Source organism: Podarcis raffonei, chromosome 7 (assembly GCF_027172205.1).
Source record: "Podarcis raffonei isolate rPodRaf1 chromosome 7, rPodRaf1.pri, whole genome shotgun sequence".
Lineage (NCBI taxonomy): Eukaryota > Metazoa > Chordata > Lepidosauria > Squamata > Lacertidae > Podarcis > Podarcis raffonei.
Window position 1 is genome coordinate 66,443,708 of NC_070608.1, and position 21,915 is coordinate 66,465,622.

Here is a 21,915-nt window from a genome sequence, read left to right on the forward strand (position 1 = left end):
CCTAGAGCATGCGTAGGCAAACTAAGGCCCGGGGACTGGATCCGGCCCAATCGCCTTTTAAATCTGGCCTGCGGATGGTCTGGGAATCAGTGCGTTTTTACATGAGTAGAATGTGTGCTTTTATTTAAAATGCATCTCTGGATTATTTGTGGGGCATAGGAATTAATTCATCCCCCCCAAACAATATAGTCCGCCCCCCCCCAAGATCTGAGGGACAGTGGACCGGCCCCCTCCTGAAAAAGTTTGCTGACCCTGACCTAGAGAAACCTACAGTAGTCCCAAGGCAGACTGAAATGCCTCATATCATGGATGCCTAGCCTGTCTCCCTCACCTGATAAACCCTCCCCATAGCATCCTAATAAGAAGCCCACACACTCTGCAAGAGTACCAATCATAAGGTTCTATCACCAGGATTATACTTGGGAGGAAAGGAAGAGGGAGAAGATCCAGTTGCAAACAATGACCCAGCACATGACTCAGAGGTGCTGGCAGGGATGCTTGGCAGTGAGAATATAAGTCTCTTTGTCTGCTCTGGACCTTTGCCAAGTTCACAACTCCCTCGTGAGCTCTGCAAGTGCTTGTTCAATTGCTCATCTCCAGAAGTCGTTGCCTTAGTTCCTGCTCCAGTGCCCATTTGCTTTTGGAATGGAAATTTACTTGCCATTTGGATTCTGTGAAAAGCAAACCCCAAAATTGACAGCAGGTTCAGAGCAAATGAGGAAAATTGATTCTCTTTCTTGAGTCATCCATCCACCTACTGCTACAACAATACAGTATGTAGCTGTTGTTGGACTACAGCTAGCTAGCAGGACCAGTGGTCAGGGATGATGGGGACTGTAATCCAAAAGCAGCTGGAAACCCAAGTTTGGGAAAACCCGCTCTAGATTTCAGTCTCTGTGCACAAAATTGTAATACCAAATATGAGAATGGCACACTTGGTTGTTGTCCCACAACTGTGAAAACTCCCTTGCCTTAGTCAAAACCTGAGCCTTTCCGGGATGTACACAAGACTCCCTTTGTTAGGCTGGATTTTAATGTTTGGGATTAATCATATATGGGAGACCAGGGACCAGATTCATCTAATGAATGCAAAACTTCTGTCTTTAAAGAGACCTGCCATGAGAGTTTTGTTTTGTTCTTTGGCTTGGAATGGAGATTCTTAATGTGGACATTTGAATATTGTCACCTTCCCCTCCACCATCAAGTGAAAACCAAACAATTTTTTTAGTGCTTGATTGCACGATTTTAGGTTCAGATAGAACAGAGAGAATTCTTTTTTTTTGTTCTGGATATGAGTTGTCAACATATCTTCAAATTAGACTGAATGGGGGAAAAGGATAACACTGAAAGGGTTTAGGACATAATAAGCGAGAGCACGGTAAATGAACAGAACTACTACATCACAGAGGTACAAATAGCCAAATAAAAGGATGTGAGCGAGAAATGGTCAACCAAAATTATTGCGTTGTGTGTTCCTACTTACACAATTGTTTTCCCAATGTGCTGGAATGCCTTCTCCACAAATTCGCGGACACTGTGGACCTCCCCAGTAGCTATTACAAAGTCCTCTGGCTCATCCATTTGCAGCATTAGCCACATAGCCTGAAGAAAGATAAGTACATCCTAATTTAGTTCATCTGTTACTGCTCTCCCGTTTGGCGCATTATATTGTATTACCGCTTAAAACAACCCAACGCATTTTCAGTTAGCAGAACAGCACTTCAAGGAAAAGCAGTACCACTGCGGCAAATTATTTTCATTACATTAGAGGAAGAAATAATATAATATAGCCTAATTGGTTATAACTTCTCACTGCTCTATGGAAGATAATTTATTGATTTATGTATTTATAACCCCCCCCAAATGATCACAAGAATCAAGGGAGTATACAGCTTATGACAATAAAATAAATGAAAGTATCCAGAAAACATCATTAAAAACACCAATCAAACCTCCATAAATACTGATTTGTCAAAACAGGAAATTTGTCAAAACAGTACAATTGTTAGAAGACATCTTAAAGGGAGGAATGGTTCCCACCAAAGTTCTAGTGTTAGGGAGTTCCACAGGTAGGGCCGGCCACAGTAAAGGCTTGGTTCATAGCGAAGGCCAGCTGAACCTCAGGGGTATGTGGAGCCACCAGAAGTGCCCCATCAGAGGATCTCAGTACACTTTATAAAAACCTTGCCCCATCCCACTGCATGACTTTACATCTCCCATTACTGGAATGCCTTTTTAACCCCTCCTTATTTAATTCCTCTGAAAATGTCAGGGTTAAAATGAGCAGCTGTATAAAGCTGTTCTTATCTCTCTTTTTTTGAACACCCAAATGTTGTTCAAACGTATATACAAGCATTCAGGAATACAGGTTCCCAACAGTGTCATCCCTCCTTGGGCAAAAATGCCCAAGTCATGAGTGAAACAGGCAGGAATGTCCCTGGGACAAAGCCACCATTTGCCCATGGACAAATGGACTGAGAAAATGCCTCCTAAAGATCTTAGAAACCAGAATAGATGGGTGTGAAGTTTCTCACTGCTGGACAGCAGAAATTCTTCACCCCAGCACACTTCTTTTGTCCTGCCAAATGGCCTCACCTCCCAGCATATTTATTAGTTGGTTGGCTACCATTCCTCTTAACACCTTAGGATCAATTTAAACCAGCCACTGGACATCACAGGGATGAGGGGATTCTATTTGAAGGCACATTTTTTGCTCAGGTTATAACTCAGTTATAACCTAGATATTAGGTTATAACTGAGATTGCAGCCCATAACTCAGTTCAACCTGTATTTCAGATATTTTCCAGGAGGTGGTAGTCTGTAATCTTGACACATTTTGAGAGCTTACAAGAACCTTCACTCAGTAAATTACACTGGCAAAAAGTCAATTTTTTTATTAAAGTCATGTGACACCCTTGTTTTTGCAAAATCCAGATTCCACAACTGGAATAAATGAAGAAAATGAAGCACTGGGCATATGCCTTATTTGATTATTTGTTGTCTGCAGAAAACTACATTTTCTCTGGCCAAATACATGTCTGAAACTTATGTGAAGTTAAAAAATGTACACATGTAAATTTAGCTGCTTAAGGTGTAGTTATTTGACCTGCATTATTAACATAGCTAGCTGAACAAAAAGAAAACAAAATCGTGAGGACGTTTTCGTAAAAGGCAAAATGCAAATAAACACGGAAATTTTCTTCTTCTAAATAAACAGAGTTTTGGAATGAGTTGCGAACACATATCCTCTTTCACTGATTTTAATAGGTGGCAAAGTTGCATAACTGAGTCTGGTGGCTGTGCAGAGCTTTCAGGGCTAAATAGCTGTGGCAGATGAAAGGCAAGCAAAAGAAATCAGGAGCAACAAATGTCTTCAACATCTTGCACAGGGTCAGCAGCTAAGCCAAGAACAGAACTTGGGGTTTCTGACTCCCAGCCTAGTACTCAATCAGCTAGACCACACTGCTACCCTGAAATGATATCTGGAGAAAAACTTACCACTGTAAGTCAATCCAAAATGACTGAAATACTCTAATCCCTTAGTGAAAGAAACAGGGAGCTACCTGTAAGGCTCAACCCTTGTTTAATAAATAATCTGCATGCAAACACCATAATTCAAACTCTCCCCATATGGTTTGAAGGGATTGCTATCTCGTAGGGTAATCCACAATGCTATTTGCATTGACCTCTTCACATCACATTTAAAGAAAACAACTTTACTAGCTCCCCAGATGCCAGGGGATACTCTGCAAATCAGATTAATATAAGCTCTGGGACAGCTCAGTTTCTTTTAGTAAATAGCACCTGAAAAGTTCAGATTTCCCCCACCCCTGTCAGCAATACATAGAGAATTAAAGCATTCTCACAGAAGTAGTGTGCTTGCATGATGGTTTTTTTTTACAGCTAAAACATGTAGCCAAAAGTTTCACTAGTATGCTACAGTTCTGTACCTGGAATAGTTGCGGAATGAAACAAATGAGGCTCAAGAAATTGTTGAGAAAACTTATGAAAGATACCTCGTTATTTCTATTCTGCTTTCTCAGTTGTGATACATCAGCCTTTGGGGAGTCAAAAAAGAGTTTCTTAAAAAACAAAAAGAAAAAACCCCACCTCCAGGCATTCCAGTCTAACTACCTGATTAAATCCTTCATTGAAGGTGTGTCCTAACTCTTATGATGTCTTTTAAACTCAGGAAATCAAAATTCATGACCTACATACAGATCTTTTGCTTCTTAGAGGCACACAAGGGTGAATAAGGTCAAAATGAAAGACACTGTATCCATTGGACTATGCCAGCTTTCTTGATCAGCCTACTGTGCACTGTGAGAATTAGTAGACTGATCAATTTCAGATGTAGTGATGTTTCTAAGACCAGACCTTCTAACACATTGCTGCAAAAATCCCGGCTGCTATGGAAATGGATGTATGTCGTTATTGCCAACAAAGCCATAAGACATTTTGTTTCATTTCTGAAATGCAACGATGAAGATTAATTTCAGTGAATCAAAAGATCTTAGTGCAATTTTATAAATTTAGAGCATGATCAGAAGCAGAACTTTTATCTAGTCGCTATTCAGTTGCTTTGTGCAGTTTGGCAGCACTGCTATTGAATGTTTTAAATCAGAAGGTTAATCTTTAGTATCTAAACATACAGTCTAAACCAAACCTACGACAGATTGCATTGTCAATGTGTAACCATTCCTTTCCATTTCATCCATTTCTGTCATATGTGCTGACAGCAGAGCAGTTCCTGGATGAAAGGGTAGAGACCAGGATTCCAATTCTACGAAACTGCTTCAAAATTATGTCCCATTAATACAAATCAATTTAGATTTCAAATGCAAAACCTATGGCACACAGTAGCTCTCTATTTTCTTCAATCCCTTCTATGCAGAGTATTATTTTGCATGTGCACAGGGATTCAGCATTGCACGCACAGAGTATTTTTCTGCTTGTAAAAGAAAACAGAAAAGGTGTGCTCATGGGATCTCATTGGACTTCAGATATTGTGTTTAAGGTTCAGATGAATGACAACCTTTTATATCATTCACATCTTTAATTCTACAAAATTCATTAAAAAAACCTACAGTGGTACCTCAGGTTACAAACTCCACTAACCCAGAAATAGTACCTCGGGTTAAGAACTTTACTTCAGGATGAGAACAGAAATCACGCGGCGGGAGGCCCCATTAGCTAAAGTGGTACCTCAGGTTAAGAACAGTTTCAGGTTAAGAATAGACCTCCAGAACGAATTAAGTTCTTAACCCGAGGTACCACTATAAGTTGTTCGCAATTCTGCAAAATGAAATTTCCAAGGGACATTAGTGTATGTCCATGGGTACAAGATTGCAACATGACAAATACCTTATATTATTTGTATGGTGCTCACAACACTACATAATTCTGCTTCGTTTTTGCTGTTTCTTTAAAGCACCTTTTTCTGCTTCTTTAAAGTATCTTTTAAGTAGAGTTATTTAATTAAAAATACATACAGGTTTCTGTTTGCTTTGCTGTACTCATTTTTTTTAAATAAACATCCTACATTGTGAAAACATGTGAAATAATTATTAGAAGATTAGAAACTTTTTTTGAGAAATCATTTGTTTTTAGCAAACACTACTGTAAGATGTGGGTACGCTTGTACTTTTTTCTTCTGCAAAAAAACCAACAACTGTTTAACAAAAATAGTCTCTTGTTCTAGAGACTATGTCAAAGAGACTCAATAAAGGGTAGGTGGATAGGATATACCAATTGCTCAAGCTGTTTAATCATTCAATAAATATCTCATCAATAAATATTATGCAGTCAAACAGAAATCTGTACTGGACGCTTTCATAACAGTCAAAATCCCAGGAACTGGTTCTCTCCCACCACAAAGTATATAAAGTTCCTGATGTACCAATTTCTAGGGTTTTATTGTACTGGCTTCAGGATAAAAACAAGCAAAATAATAAAATACTGCAATTCTAGATTTATTTTGCCCTTACTAAATGGCTTACTGATTTTAACAGAGGGGAAAATCTTTGTTTAAAGTTCCACTGAGCATAATTAACGGTTATTGACTTGCAAATGAAGAACAGGTGACATTCTGAATTAGAAGATAAACGATCCTGTGTTCTTGTGTGATAATGGCTTAGTAATTGCTACAAAGCTGCAGCCTAGTGCATCCTATCATGATGCCAGATCATGTGCAGAAAACAAAGGCCTCTGTGCAATAGGTATTCAGCCGTTCACCTCTTTATACAGCTGTACAATGATTTGGTCCATTTATTCTCTGATGGGGCTGCACAACTGAGGTAAAAGTTCAGCAGTTCTCACCTTCCTGTTCACATGCTGAACTCCCTGACCCGTGACACGGCTAGGCCTCAATCTGCGATAAAATCACTGCCTGACTTTGGCTATCTTTTAACCATCGCGAGGTCACATATTTGAACATTTTTTTGCGGAGGTGAAGGAAGAGACAAAGTTTTCTTCAATTTCTCAGCAGAATGATTCATATAGGGTGGCAGACGTTTACTTAGATGTCAATTCTAACAAAAAGTACTTTTTCTTATCACCTCTCATTACCAGATGCTGGCAACGCAAATTTGTGAAGATAAAACTCAATGAAGAAATCAACTGGGGTATAAATATCATCATGATTTCATAATTAAATTGTTTTGTTAATGGCTTGAATTTCTGGGTTAGTTCCAAGTCTGTCGTCTTCCCAGGAGTTCTCTTGTATGAAGGGCTGAGCAAAATCCATAACCACATTTGTTTTTCTTATGTGAATCAATTTAGTTTTCCTCTAGGGGCTCCCGGCAATGCTAAAAGTGATACTGACTGCAACGCAAGAATACATACTAGCCAGGGCTATTTTTCTAGAAAAAAAGGTGCTGGAACTCACCATGAATGCCTCCCTTGTTGGCGCCCACCTGAGAGGTGCTGGAACTGAGTTCTGGCAAGTTCCAGCCGAAAAAAGCTCTGATAGTAGCATGCCTGCGTACTTTCAGAATACTTTGACCTGCACTTAACATTCTGTATAATTACAGTGGTACCTCAGGTTAAGTACTTAATTCATTCCGGAGGTCCGTACTTAACCTGAAACTGTTCTTAACCTGAAGCACCACTTTAGCTAATGGGGCCTCCTGCTGCTGCCACACCGCCGGAGCACAATTTCTGTTCTCATCCTGAAGCAAAGTTCTTAACCCGAGGTACTATTTCTGGGTTAGCGGAGTCTGTAACCTGAAGCGTCTGTAACCCGAGGTACCACTGTAAAAGTGGTCAGGTGGATGTTGTAGTTGCTGGATGCAAGAGGAGCAAGCAAAGGGTGGTTCAACCTAGACAGAAAAATATGCAGCCACTTTTTGTTTTCAATAACAGAGAAGTAGAGACAGTTGCTAGTCAGATTACTAGAGAAAAAGGATGTTAATTCCTTCCAAGGATTTATTAGAGAAGCATATTAATGATAATATTTTCTGGGGCCATTTTTGAACACACTATGAAATATTCCTGAAAGTAGAGAGACAGAGAGAGAAAGAAAGAAAGCTGTCAGCATTAACTTTTGTCTACTTTCCTGCTCAGAATTTGTTGACAGAGCAGAAGGACCTTGTCTGCAGGAGTCCTGATTCAAGGCAGATATAACACAAACTCAGAAGATTGCTCAAGAAGCAGGACAAAAGCCACATGGGAGAAAATAAAAAAAAATGTATAGATATGCTAGATCAAAACAGAACCCCATCTAGGGAAAGATCAAGATGGTTGTCACCATTAACATTTAAAGCAGGTTTTTAGTAATTTAAAGCAGGATCAATCCACAGAATACTGTACGTAACACTTAATGATATTGAAGATTAAAAACATATACTCCTGGTGTGTCTCATAAATTCCTATGGGCCTGCTTCTCAGTGAGAGAACTAAACATGATAATTTAAAACTGTTCTTTTTAAATTACTCCCTAGGTTTCAAAAGCAGATAGGTTGATAGTGTAGTATTTGCCACTCCAACATATTCAAAATAACATCACCATAAAAATCACAGTCCCACATTAGCCATACTCAAGAGTAGACCCATTTAAAACAAGGGGCATGATTAACTTGGGTCCACTGGGTGAAATTCAACATTGTGCCATGATGAACAATCCATTTGCGCAAGCCTTTCAGCTTCCCAGACAGACTGATTTCCTCCTTTCTCCCTCCCCCCGCATGCTGTTCTGGCGGTTCTCCCAACCCACCCAAGCCAATTTCAGGGGGCACATGGTGGGAGGGGATGGGGTAAAAGCCCAATTGTGCAAGTAGAAGTCCTTGTGTAAGACTTAACCACAGATGGAACTCATCAGATGAATCCCATCCATTAATTTCAATGGGATACAACCCACAGAGACCTCAGAAATGGATTTCAGCTCCTTTTTCAGAAAAAAGCTTTCTCATTCCTCAAATAACTTTTCATCATGAATGGTTGTTGTTTAGTTGTTTAGTCATGTCCGACTCTTTGTGACCCCATGGACCAGAGCACGCCAGGCACTCCTGTCTTCCACTGCCTCCCACAGCTTGGTCAAACTCATGTTGGTAGCTTCGACAACACTGTCCAACCATCTCGTCCTCTGTCGCCCCCTTCTCCTTGTGCCCTCCATCTTTCCCAACATCAGGGTCTTCTCCAGGGAGTCTTCTCTTCTCTTGAGGTGGCCAAAGTATTGGAGCCTCAGCTTCACAATCTGTCCTTCCAGTGAGCACTCAGGGCTGGTTTCCTTAAGAATGGATAGGTTTGATCTTCTTGCAGTCCTGCTGCTGCCGCGCTGGCAGAGCACGATTTCTGTTCCCATCCTGAAGCAAAGTTCTTAACCTGAAGCACTATTTCTGGGTTAACGGAGTCTGTAACCTGAATTGTATGTAACCTGAAGCGTATGTAACCCGAGGTACCACTGTACAGGGGCTGTCAGCATTTTCTTTACAAATAATAAAATCCCTCTAATGATGGTGGCATGGAATATTTCTGAGCTTATGACGAGATCCTAAGCCTTGCTTTTTAAACAAATAACTAGCAGCGGGTTGAAGTGAGGGTGAGTACTCATTGTTGACCTAGGCTAGAGTAACAGCACAGAAGAGGATGCTATGCCATGGATATTGTGCCGGCATGACAGGAAGTTTGGCAGTTCAAATGTTTTGATGTTGGGTGTCAAGTGAATATTCATGCAGGCCAACACCCTTCAGAAATAGCTTGCTCTCTATATTGTTACTGAAGGAAGTGAAGGAAAACCTTACATAGGATTATTCTAGTCATACAAATTCTGCACATTTCTCTTATGTGTGCATGACACACACACACGTGGGCGAAACCAGGATTTATTTTGGGTGGGGCAGGATCAATGTTAGGGGGGCGGAACCAAGCTACAGTGGTACCTCAGGTTACATACGCTTCAGGTTGCAGACTCCGCTAACCCAGAAATAGTGCTTTAGGTTAAGAACTTTGCTTCAGGATGAGAACAGAAATAGTGCTCCGGCGGCGCGGCGGCAGCAGGAGGCCCCATTAGCCCCATTAGCTAAAGTGGTGCTTTAGGTTAAGAACAGTTTCAGGTTAAGTACGGACCTCCGGAATGAATTAAGTACTTAACCTGAGGTACCACTGTATCTGTAATGCAACTGGTCAGTTAGTTAAGTATTTTATGTATTTACTTGATTTAGGGGGGGCACATGCCCCCTGCCCCCCTTGGCTACGCCCATGCACACACACATATCTGAAGCAACTATAGGTATGACTCACTAATCCAGCACCCCAATTGAAAACACTTATTAACTGTGCTGTCATCCATTAGCACAATGCTTGTTAATCAAGGCTTAGTTTAACTAAACACCCAAATGTTCATGGTAGCAAGATCCCTGCATTGTTGTATGACGCCTTTGTGACGGTGCTATTTGTCTGAAAACCAAAAAGCCCAAATCAAAACCTGAAAGTGGTCAGAAATATTTAACTTAAAATGGATGAATTTTCTACATGCAGTACTTCTTGTTTTTAGGAGGTAATAAGATCTCAAATCAAATAACATGCAATGAATACCTATAATTTAGTTAACTTTTGAAGCTGAACATTCTAGAAAATCTAAGCAGAGTGTTGAGAATATGTACACGCTTATTTTAATATTTTGTAAGTCCAATTAGCAAGAGGAATTAATATAAAAGCACAAAATTCAGGTTTCTGTTGAAAATTACACTCGAAGAATACATTCAGAACCAGAAAAATACACACACAAACCACATTAAATATGTGCCGAGAATTTACAAGACCTGATGGTGTGTTTTTGCACATTTCCTGAGCAGGGAATTAAAAGCAAAAACAAAAAAGGAAAAGCCAAGGTGTGCAAAGAACTATCTGTTCACACACCCTCTTGGTACATAATTGGCACAACAGAATCAATAAATTGTAAGGAAGTGAAAACACAAAAGGAAATGCCTACTAGTATGAATGGGGTAGACCCAAGTTGCTCCTCCTATACAAATTCCAATATGTGCGGCTGTGGACTATGGTGGTCTAATTTGAATCGAGAGCAAAGCGGATTAACAGCAGAGTAACACTCACGTGTGGACACTAGCCCATGGTGTGGCATCAACAATCACAGCTGGAGAGCAGGAGCCATTCACAACACTGATCATATTTAGGTATGTGCGAGACATCACCTTGCCAACAAAGGTCCGTATAGTTAAAGCCATGGTTTTCCCAGTAGTGATGTATGGAAGAGAGAGCTGGACCATAAAGAAGGCTGATCGCCGAAGAATTGATGCTTTTGAACTATGGTGCTGGAGGAGACTCTTGAGAGTCCCATGGACTGCAAGAAGATCAAACGTATCCATTCTGAAGGAAATCAGCCCTGAGTGCTCACTGGAAGGACAGATCCTGAAGCTGAGACTCCAGTACTTTGGCCACCTCATGAGAAGAGAAGACTCCCTGGAAAAGACCCTGATGTTGGGAAAGATGGAGGGCACAAGAAGAAAGGAACAACAGAGGACGAGATGGTTGGACAGTGTTCTCGAAGCTACAAACATGAGTCTGACCAAACTGCGGGAGGCAGTGGAAGACAGGAGTGCCTGGCGTGCTCTGGTCTATGGGGTCATGAAGAGTCGGATACGACTAAACGACTAAACAACAACAAATGTGCAATGTAGCAGGCAGAGGCAGGAGTGTGAACAAAGGGAGTCTGGTTGGGTGTTCATTTCTCTCCAGTAGTACAGTGACAATGTGAGAGGTTTCAGTCTACTACAGGGAGCCCTGAGACCATGGGCAGCTGTGTCCTTTCGCTTCCAAATACTGGACTGTTTGCAAATCTGGTAAGACTGATCCTTCAATGCAACAGAACAGTCTCTCTGAAACTCCCTGACTATTAACATTAGGCAAGCACTGTCAGTGTATTGTTTTCTGCACCTGCTAAAACCTTTTCATCTTTAGGCAAGCCTCCCAAGACATGTAATTTTACCATGCGACGCTAACACGAAACCTCTTTCTGCACGCCAACTGTATTTTCTCAGGACAAATGGCAACCATAGTGGCAATACTTGCACTTGCAAATGGTGATTATTTATTTAGTTCATACTAATTACATCATTATTCACTAGCCAGAGACACTAGAAGGAAAAGCGGTTGTCTCTCTTGGCATACTGGGGTGCTTGGGATGTATAATAATAAATTAATATCTATTTTTCTTTTGCACATGTATGGTCCAACTGTTTTACAACACCTCAGGAGAAATAATGGGACAACAGAAGACAGTGCTTGGGAACATAATCACTGTGATCTAGATAAACTTATAAATATAAACCCTGAGAACCTTTCTGTTCTAATTCATCCATTTTTTCGTCATTCATTGCAGGTGAATACACAATGCTCTTACTGTATTGTCAAACATTAATGTAGTGTTGTCCTTTTCCTTGTACTGTATCAGCGAGTGTCAAAATGCTGTTCTTGCAAAGTATGAAGGTATTTGTATAAGGCTTTATTACTGATCTTTAGGTATTTGCCACGGGCAAAATGAAACAGAAAAGCTGCTCGTTGGGAAATCACATCAACAATAGAAGTTTAAACAAGCCTTTAAATATATCACCCTTTGTCTTTTCCTTTTTAAAAAAAGTCCAGAGCCATCTTTATCTATTATTAATATCTGTTGCATATCCCCTCACAAAAACTCCCTCACTTCATTGACAGAGAGGAAAAGATCATCTAAAAACACCCCTAGGTTGCCTTAAGGGGTGATACGGGGAAGATCAATGGGAGCCTCTGGTTGTGGGCGCTTGGAGAGAAGCACCAAGCCTTCAATCTCTGAAAGGGATGGAGGAGACTTGCTTCTCTCATTATTGGGTCTGGGCCTTGTTGCAGATGAATTTATAATACTTTAAGTGAGAGTGAATGGATTTGGAATTGGACCCCGCCTCTCAAGAAAAAGCTATGGTCCTTGCGGCAACAGACCCATGATATTACATGCCTGATCCTCCGATGGGTGAATGGATGGGAAATGAAGCCTAATAATAATAATAATAATAATAATAATAATAATAATAATAATTTATTTATTATTTATACCCCGCCCATCTGGCTGGGTTTCCCCAGCTAAACACTAAAATACAATAACCTATTAAACATTAAAAGCTTCCCTAAACAGGGCTGCTTCAGATGTCTTCTAAAAGTTTGGTAGTTATTTTTCTCTTTGACATCTGGTGGGAGGGTGTTCCACATGCGCCAAGTTGGTCAGGTGGAAATGCCCCAGATTTGCTGGCTGGGGAAAAGCACAATTTCCTATCCTGTTATTATATGAATAAGCCTTACGTGCCATAAGGTAGGAGTGGTGGTAGAAATTCTTCTCAAGTGTTTTGGCACAAGATGCCACTATATGGTCATGGTAAGACCCGTTTCCTAATAATAATAATAATAATAATAATAATAATAATAATAATAATAATTTATTATTTGTACCCCGCCCATCTGGCTGGGCTTCCCCAGCCACTCTGGGCGGCTTCCCAAAAAAAATATTAAAATACTCCAATACATCAAACATTAAAAGCTTCCCTGAACAGGGCTGCCTTCAGATGTCTTCTAAAAGTCTAGTGTGTGGTCTACTGGCAAAAGACCTGAATTGTTTAAATCAGGCTTCCTCAACCTCGGCCCTCCGGATGTTTTTGGCCTACAACTCCCATGATCCCTAGCTAGCAGGACCAGTGGTCAGGGATGCTGGGAACTGTAGTCTCTAAACATCTGGAGGGCCGAGGGGCCATGATACCAAAGGGCCTGATCCTAGTTGATATTGAGGCCAGTTGGAAAGGCCTGCTCCATGCTCCCCACACATGTATGGTTGGTAGTAGGAATGAATGAGATGATCTCCTCTGTTGTAGTGCTTTTCTGAGGGGAATCTATTCTTGGGGGAAATCTGCCTGGCAAGCTTCTGGTCTGCCTAATGTATTTTCCTATCTGTCTCTCCGTGTTTGTTGGCTTTTATTTATTTATACACGCTGTTTTAATTGAATTGACAAATAGAACAAGTAAACGTAATAGGAAATACATAATATGTCAAGTACATGCACTAACATCTCACTTTAAATAAAGATGCTCTCTCTTGTAATCCTTTATGAGGAACTCCGCAGCAAGAACCCTGCTGCTTGTAGATGAGATAAAGACTGGTTTGGATCTGTAGAAATACGGTACCTTCTTGCTGCATGAAGATTTAGGGAGCAGCTCCCTTGGAGAGGGACTGAGGGGCCACAGAACGTGGCATATCTACCACTCCACAGTCAGAGAGGGAGGCCTGTCATCCCTAGCACACCTGTGGAAAGCTGTGCCACTACTGCCGACCCACCCTTAATGTTCCCTGGTGCGTTCCCAATTGGGAGGGGAATAATAATTTAAAATGCCAGCGAGGAGACGAAAAAAGGTAGGACGTCATACACCCTTTGCTCTAGCAGACACAAACTCAGCAGGTTTAGGATGCAGTGATGGCTCCTTCACCGCACAATCTCCCTCCCTCCCTCAACGCAATCTCCATAGGATCGTTCTGCTCAACACGAAGGCCCCTGCGTCTTTGTCACAGGAAAGAGAGCATACAAGCGAGCAGGGGGAAGACAGGGGAAAAACAATACCAAGTATTATAAAATATAACCATAATAATAACTCATATTAAAAAAAAATAATAAAAGATAACGATGAATCATTGGATAATCTTCCTTTAAAAATCTTCCCTCCTAAATTAGCTATACAAAACTTCTTATACCTAGTAAAAATATGAAGTACGCTTCGAGGTTTTTGCCCTCTGGCTCATTAACCCCCCCCCCCACAAATCTTTTAATCAGTTGCTTTTTATGGCTTTACGAATTAATTTGCTCTGTTCGGTTTAGAAATGAAGCACAAATGTTTTTGTTCCATGGGGGGGGGGGATGGAGGAAGCAGCCACCCTATGCAGTCAACTTAATCACTGCAAGACGAAAGGGTGGCACCCAGAATGTGGTCAGGTTTGGGCAGACATAGGAATGAATGCTAGGAAAGCACTAGTCAAAGGCATGTTTTCATTACAAATAGCTCAAGTAGACTTTCAAGTCAAGTGTTGGTTTGTTGCTATAACAACTTAATCTCCTTAAATTATTCATCACACTGGGTGTATTGATCACCCTGTTGCAAGAACTGGCTAGAAGGCTTCTTGGCATCAGATGAAGATGCTTATGCATTTCCGTCTCTAATTTTTGAAGAAAATAGGATTAATCGTGTTCTTTCCACGAAGAGACCATCATCTCACTTTGAACCAGGAGACATTACACTAGTCAGCAAGGAAAAATAAACAAAGAAAACACGACAGCAGATTTTCAGTATCATTTACCAGTATATGGGAACTCTAGGAACTTTAAATGAATGTTGATTAGGAGTAAATTCAAGACATTGGCCTCGTACACATAACAGCTAAGGCACACCATGACTTAGTGTGCATGTGTGGCTAGGAGATCGCAAAAACTTTGTTCCTCTACTGTCCTATGGTATGAATTCTAGCTGAGCGTCTGTTATTGTGATTTCTGGAGAGATTTAACCCTCTGCACTTTCCATTTCAACTTTCTTTTCTTTACCAATCCCTTCGTTTTGGGATTAAAAGTGTCTTCTTTTTAAGTCAAGTGTGACTCTGTTGCACTTTTCTTGCAATTGTTCACTCTGATATGTGTTGAACTTGATGGCAATATTGTCACTGTGATGTGTTGTGTACTCTCTGAAGATGGTAACATTCTGCATCTGATCAGGAGACATTCCCATCAATTCTTTTTCTAGATGTTTCAGGGTTGAGAACTGGCAGAGAAATAGATGTTGGAGCTAAGCGTTCCTAGGCCTTAACACGATTCAGTCCTGAGTTCATTGAAAAGACAATTAGAGATTGAATTTTGTAGGGAAGGTGGGATATAACTGCTTCGAATAAACAATAATACAGTGCACATGGATGTGGAGAGAAGCAGAAAATGTATTGTTCACTTTATGTCTCAAGTTGAAATTCAGGTCAACAGTAACCCAAAGTTGAGTGAAAAGGCCCTGCAGGGTTCAAATACATTGGCATTTATTTATAATTTTGGTTCGATGACGGTGAATATAAAAGATACATTTATTTTCTTGCCAGCAACATACACATTCCTGACGTTTAGATAACTTCTTGCAGAACAGCCACATATTTTATCCATCCAGGGAGCAATTCTATTCAAAGACGCAGGATTTATGGGTGAGAGACCGTAAGCGCGCCCACGCATACAATACAGAATTAAATCTATGAATTAAGGTCAGGGTTCCTGCTATTTAGATAATAAAGCATGCAAATAGCTACATAGGTGTGTCCCCCCTCCCAGTCTATGTCTATAAATGCACAATGTCCATTCATTTTACTGGGGCTTCTATACAAACTTACAGGGTCTTATTAATGGATGTATACGTTCCGTTGTGAAATCTGTTAACTGGATCGATAAATCGATGGATGACAATATAAAAGAAAGTCTGCATAGTCACACACACACACACACACACACACACACACACACACACGTGTAGAGCTCCTATGTGGGACAGCACAGAGATTGCAAAGAACTTTAGAATGGAGATCATGAGCTCAACTTCTCCGGAGGTGTTTATGTGGAACCAGGTTGGTCATCTGTCAGGGATAGAGTGGACACAGCCTGTATTTCAGATCCTACCTGGAATAGAGGGCTGAACTAGATGAACCCTTCCAATCCAAACCTTTGAAGGCTCGCCACTAAAGAGGCCTGCTGGCATGCCTGATGTCGAGAAAACAGAAGCTACACAGATGTTATTATAGAAGTATAATAGGATTATTGCTCTAGCATGGCTATTATGCAGTGGGAGCCTGTGAAATATAGTGCATCGTGTTAGGGGGCACCTTTAATCTGGAATGTATGGTGTGCAAATGTTAAGGTCTGGACAAATGTACATCAGATAGACCCCAATCTAAGTTTTCCTTTACGTTTATAAATGCAGTGGATTCTAATGCTCTTTTTAATTTCATTTGTAACAGTGTCCTTATGTTTGAGGGTTTCAGAGGCCTGCCTTTGAGAACTTAGGAACTGGAACAACAGGGCAATGTTCTGTGCTTCAAGGATGAATCCAGTTCAACCACTAGGACAATATATATATAACACAATGCAATGTGATACCTCCTTTGAAAACTCAGATGTTGGAATTAAAAGTTGGAGTGCGCATTGAAGTCTCACTTCACACCCAAAAGTTCACACCCAAAAAGTCTAAGGATATGGAAGGCTTTTCTAGTATGATCTTAGTCATAGAAATGACTGCCAGCTGTATCTGTAATTGGCCAGTTAACACAATATTGAGAACAGGCTATTCACAATGGCACAAGGAGTATGGTTTGTATAGCTTGAAAAAGCCTTTGGTGTGGCTCTTTTGTTCTCTGCCTTGGAGGAAAAGTGACAATGTAGGGCTTTGGGTGACAACCATGTCAATTTAGTGTTCACTTAATGTTGATACTTTCAGTACTATGTTGATACCCATTCTATAAAACAAGTAGTATGATTCTTCAGGCTGGATGTTGTTTTGTTTAACAGCCAGAACAAGACTACTGGAAAACTCAAAATCTTCCTCACTGCTTTGTGACATTTAGTTGACCCTAATAGATACTACCCCTGTAGCTTTTGGGTTTTCTTCAACCTTGTGTGCATAAATAAAATGCAGAAAAATGGATTAAGAGTTTAAATATATTTTAGAGTTAAGAATGTGTGCATATAGAACAAGCCTATAATGTTTTCCTTTGCTTTTTTGATTGCCTTTTATTGCCCACTTCCATTCCACATTATATGGACACAGTGCTAAGAATTGCTTCCCCATTTGATCACAAATTTTGTGAGTAAAACCTAAAAATAAGTTTTATAGACACACAGGAAAAACAGCATATATGACTGTAATCACTGAACAGCGCTTATTGTTGCTAAACTTACTCATACAAGGGAGATATTTTTTCTCCAATCACTAGGATTTAACATTATAACATAACTTTATGAAAAAGGACTGTGATATGGGAGCATTCCTGTGCACTTTAAAAAAATTAGGATGCTTCACCAGTTAAACAGCTTTATCCCAGAAGGAATAAGGGCATGTCCATAAGCCTTACTATATGAGTAATGCCACTGAAATGAATCCACAGTAATAAGAATTTGCAAGATTATGCTCTGAGAAACAAATCTTTAACACATTTGCCATACAAGTCCAAAGACACAAAGCTTGCATCAAATTATACGACTGCTAATGAACTGTTAAATCTCCTTATTCAGTATCTTTAGCTGAAAAACAATCCTTCTTCCCTACCCCTCCGGAACGCAGGGGAAAGGCTCTGGAGTGAAATAAGATCTATTATTTTCTCGCACTGCTCTTTCCATTTATCTAACATATCCCACACAAACAGCGTAAATCAGACCTCCCCTGAATTCCACACTTTCTCACTGCCACCTCTTCCCAGTCCCCATGCTGACCCCCTGAGTCAAGCCAGATGGAATTGGTGGAGAGATGTCAAGGAAGTGCTGAAAAGGTGACTTGGGTCTCTGGCAGATAGTCTGGAGCTAGTTTTTCTACAAAATCTCTGGGGGCTCTTGCTTTGCAATTTCTCAGGAATGTTTAATTCTCCTCATCCCTTCCCGGAGTCTCTCTGGAGGGGTCATGGAGGCCTGTGACATCCCTGGAGGGCACTGCCTAACTAAATTAGCATGAGATAACTTTGGACTGTCTTCCAAACAAGAAAATATAAGGGAGAGAATTTCATTAAAAGCAGAAGACTAGGTGATCCAACTTAATCCCAGCCCTGAGCAGCAGCAGAAAAAGTTCTCTGTTTATATATGAGTTTACTCTCTGTTATAGAGTTCACTGCCTATAATGGAAAGCTGTGTTAAGTGCACAACTTGACCTCAGTTGACCAAATCTTAGTTTCATAATGCAGACAAAAAGTGAGTTTGGCGGCTTTAAAGAGTTTGATTAGTAGCTGCTCAGCCTGTTTGTGTGTCACTCTGTGGAGTGCAGAGATCCAATGGCAAAAGATAAACATTTCAGTGGTTCAGTCTTATATGAGCTTTTTAAACAGGAAACATGAGCAGTTTAATATGCGGGCCTATTGGAACTCATATATACAATTGCAGATTTCAGTGTTCATTAGTAAAGCAAATACAGTATACCTCCAAAATACACATACACAATTCAAACAGGCACTTTTATGTCCTATCAGTGGAAAATAAATCAGGCCTTGTAAGCTTGAAAATGCTGGAGTGATTTCCTTCCAACCTCTTTAGCATAGAACACTTTTAAGTAGAGCAAAACAGAGTACACAACTTTATTCAAGCAAACAAACAAAAAAATGTGGGTTTTCGCAGGCAACGAAATCCTTACAAAACCTGAAACTAAACAAAAAAATAAATGTCAGATTTCAAATGGGGGGGGAGGGAGGAATCAAAAGCAACTTTCATTGTGGACAAAGACTTCATGATGACAGAGAATGTGTATGTTACCGCAAATCTCAGTGCCTTAGGCTTATCATTTTTACTGATGTAGAACTTGGTCTACCAATACAGATATTTGTAGCTGAAAACTGTACCTTTCATAGCTTTTTCCCCCTGGACCACTATGAGCCTATTTCTTCTGCTATTGTTGTGTCTGACTGTATCAGTCAGTTTTTACCTATAGAAGAGGGAAGAAAGTTTCTCAAGGAGAGGAGGCTGAGGGAACACTCCACAAGGAAGCGTGCTCGAAAAAGGGTGAGAGTCTGCCAGCTCTGCAGGCAACTGGGCTCCTGGGTGCCACAAGGGTGCCACAGGAAGAATGCAGTTGATTAAGGGAGCCATGGACTCCAAAAAGTTGAAAACCTCCACTCTAGTGCAACAACCACTTTTTAAAATTAAAAAATGGACTCTTTGCGTTTTGGAGAAAGCATGAGATAAACAAATGGCCAATAGGAAGCAAGAAGCAAATCAGGATGAATATTCATTGTCGTATAAGCACCCCTCAAATAAATCAGAATGCAAGCTCCATAAAAACTGGGTATAATCTAACCGCTATTGCAAGCTTTGTGCAAGCAACTCAGGATGAACACTCAATAAATTGGTTGTCTGGAGTGGCTCATAGTCTAGCTAGCATCTGAGGGTGTCAGAGAGATTGCTGTGTACCAGGGCTAGTTGCAAGAGCCTTATATGTGCCATTGTGCAGAGTAAGTCTTGGGCTATTCCCCCTTCCTCACAACTGCACAAACAATGCTCAGTGCTGTAGCGACCTACGGGCACACAATAACAGTCTACTACTACAACTGCATTTAGTACGAGCTGATTGCACACAGTTGTATGTGAGTTGACCCTAACTCACGCAAGCCATCTGGAGCCTACTTGGGCATAGCAGAATGCAGAGTGGCAAAGGAGATAAAGATCATGTAGTTGTTGTTGTTTAGTCGTGTCCAACTCTTTGTGACCCCATGGACCAGAGCACACCAGACACTCCTGTCTTCCACTGCCTCCCGCAGTTTGGTCAAACTCATGCTGGTAGCTTCGAGAACACTGTCCAACCATCTCGTCCTCTGTCGTCCCTTTCTTCTTGTGCCCTCAATCTTTCCCAACATCAGGGTCTTTTCCAGGGGTTTTCTCTTCTTATGAGGTGGGCAAAATATTGGAGCCTCAGCTTCACGATCTGTCCTTCCAGTGAGCACTTAGGGCTGATTTCCTTCAGAATGGATAGGTTTGATCTTCTTGCAGTCCATGGGACTCTCAAGAGTCTCCTCCAGCACCATAATTCAAAAGCATCAATTCTTCGGCGATCAGCTTTCTTTATGGTCCAGCTCTCACTTCCATACATCACTACTGGGGAAACCATAGCTTTAACTATACGGACCTTTGTTGGCAAGGTGATGTCTCTGCTTTTTAAGATGCTGTCTAGGGTTGTCATTGCTTTTCTCCCAAGAAGCAGGCGTCTTTTAATTTCGTGGCTGCTGTCACCATCTGCAGTGATCATGGAGCCCAAGCAAGTAAAATCTGTCACTGCCTCCATTTCTTACCCTTCTATTTGCCAGGAGTTGATGGGACCATGATCTTCGTTATTTTGCGCTCTCCTATTTCACCCTCATTAAAAGGTTCTTTAATTCCTCCTCACTTTCTGCCATCAATGTTGTGTCATCTGCATATCTGAGGTTGTTGATATTTCTTCCGGCAATCTTAATTCCGGCTAGGGATTCATCCAGCACAGCCTTTCGCATGATTAATTCTCCTAGAATATGGTAGAGTTGGAGGGGCCTTTGAGGATCATCAAAGTCCAACCCTCTGCAATGCAGGAATATGCAGCTGTCCCATATGGGGATCAAACCTGCAACCTTGGTGTTATCAGCACCAGGCTCTAGCCAACTGAGCTATCCAGATGCTGGATGCACTGTGTGTTTTTCTTCTGCTTTTAAAAGAGAAGAGTAGGTGGGTGATTTTCATTGGGATTTCTGGCAGGGAGGAAACAGTACCCCCTCGCTCAGGCCTGCTTTTAATTGTAAAAAAAAAAAAAAGCCATAGCAACAAGTGACACAGTGAGCATCGGCCCTTGAATGGCACTAAATGTTTTACAGATCAGGGTGGGGAGAAGCCTGAGGCTTGCTTCTGTGTTTCACTGCATGTGGATCACATAAACAGGGGACGTGTGTGACGTAGCCCTCAAATATCTATATTCAAGTTTTCTCAGTTCCGAAAATAAAAATAAGGACTGCATTGAAGTATTAGCATCTTCTTTAAAAAATGTGATTCAACTGAAGTTTTAAAAAGATGTAAGTATTTTTGCCTTAAAAGTTTTGCAGGCAAATCTTACCGAATGTGGGGGGATGGACGGACTTGTTTTCTTAGCGGAAGATGGATCTCTAAATATAACGTAAAACATAGCCCCGCTCCTCAACCAGGTATTATATGGCAAAAATACCATGTACACAATGGCTTTCTGTCTGAAGGTTGAGCGAGGATAATTCAGAGTATATGGTACATCGAAAATGCAAATTGTTCTTCCCATTGCGAGAAGATCTGCAAAGCATATACTTTATTTTTAATCTTCATTGCTGCCAAAAAAACAAACAGGGCTATCTTATATCTAGCTCTGCTCCAGAAATTCAGTGCCTGGAGGAGCAACAGGAAAGAAGCTGCGGTGACCTTTGTGAACTTACAGCAGCAGCTGCCAGCTCAGCAGGAGGAACACAACTGCAGAACATGAAGCATCTATCTCTGGAAGAAAGCTAAAAGCCATCTCTCTCTCTCTCTCTCTCTCTCTCTCTCTCTCTCTGACTTGTGCATCTGATTTCAAGTTATTATAGAGTGTGTTTCAATACTTGCACTCTGAAGGCTTAAACTCCGCTTTGGCAGAACACCACATTAAAGAGGTAAAGGAGGTTTACATCTGGCCAGCCATACCCATAACGCACACAGA

The 21,915-nt window shown here is 40.9% G+C and overlaps 1 protein-coding gene across 4 annotated transcripts in view; it reads right to left on the minus strand.

Annotated features, from left to right (window-relative positions):
* Window positions 1-21,915, minus strand: part of GMDS (GDP-mannose 4,6-dehydratase) — a 274,695-nt gene that overhangs the window by 74,992 nt on the left and 177,788 nt on the right. For 3 of the 4 annotated variants that reach the window (XM_053397030.1, XM_053397029.1, XM_053397028.1), the window contains one exon: window positions 1,484-1,602. The exons of the other annotated variant lie outside the window; for it this stretch is intronic. In XM_053397030.1, the coding sequence (XP_053253005.1) occupies window positions 1,484-1,602 (119 nt within the window). The remainder of the gene's footprint in view (window positions 1-1,483; window positions 1,603-21,915) is intronic. 4 annotated transcript variants of the gene reach the window in all.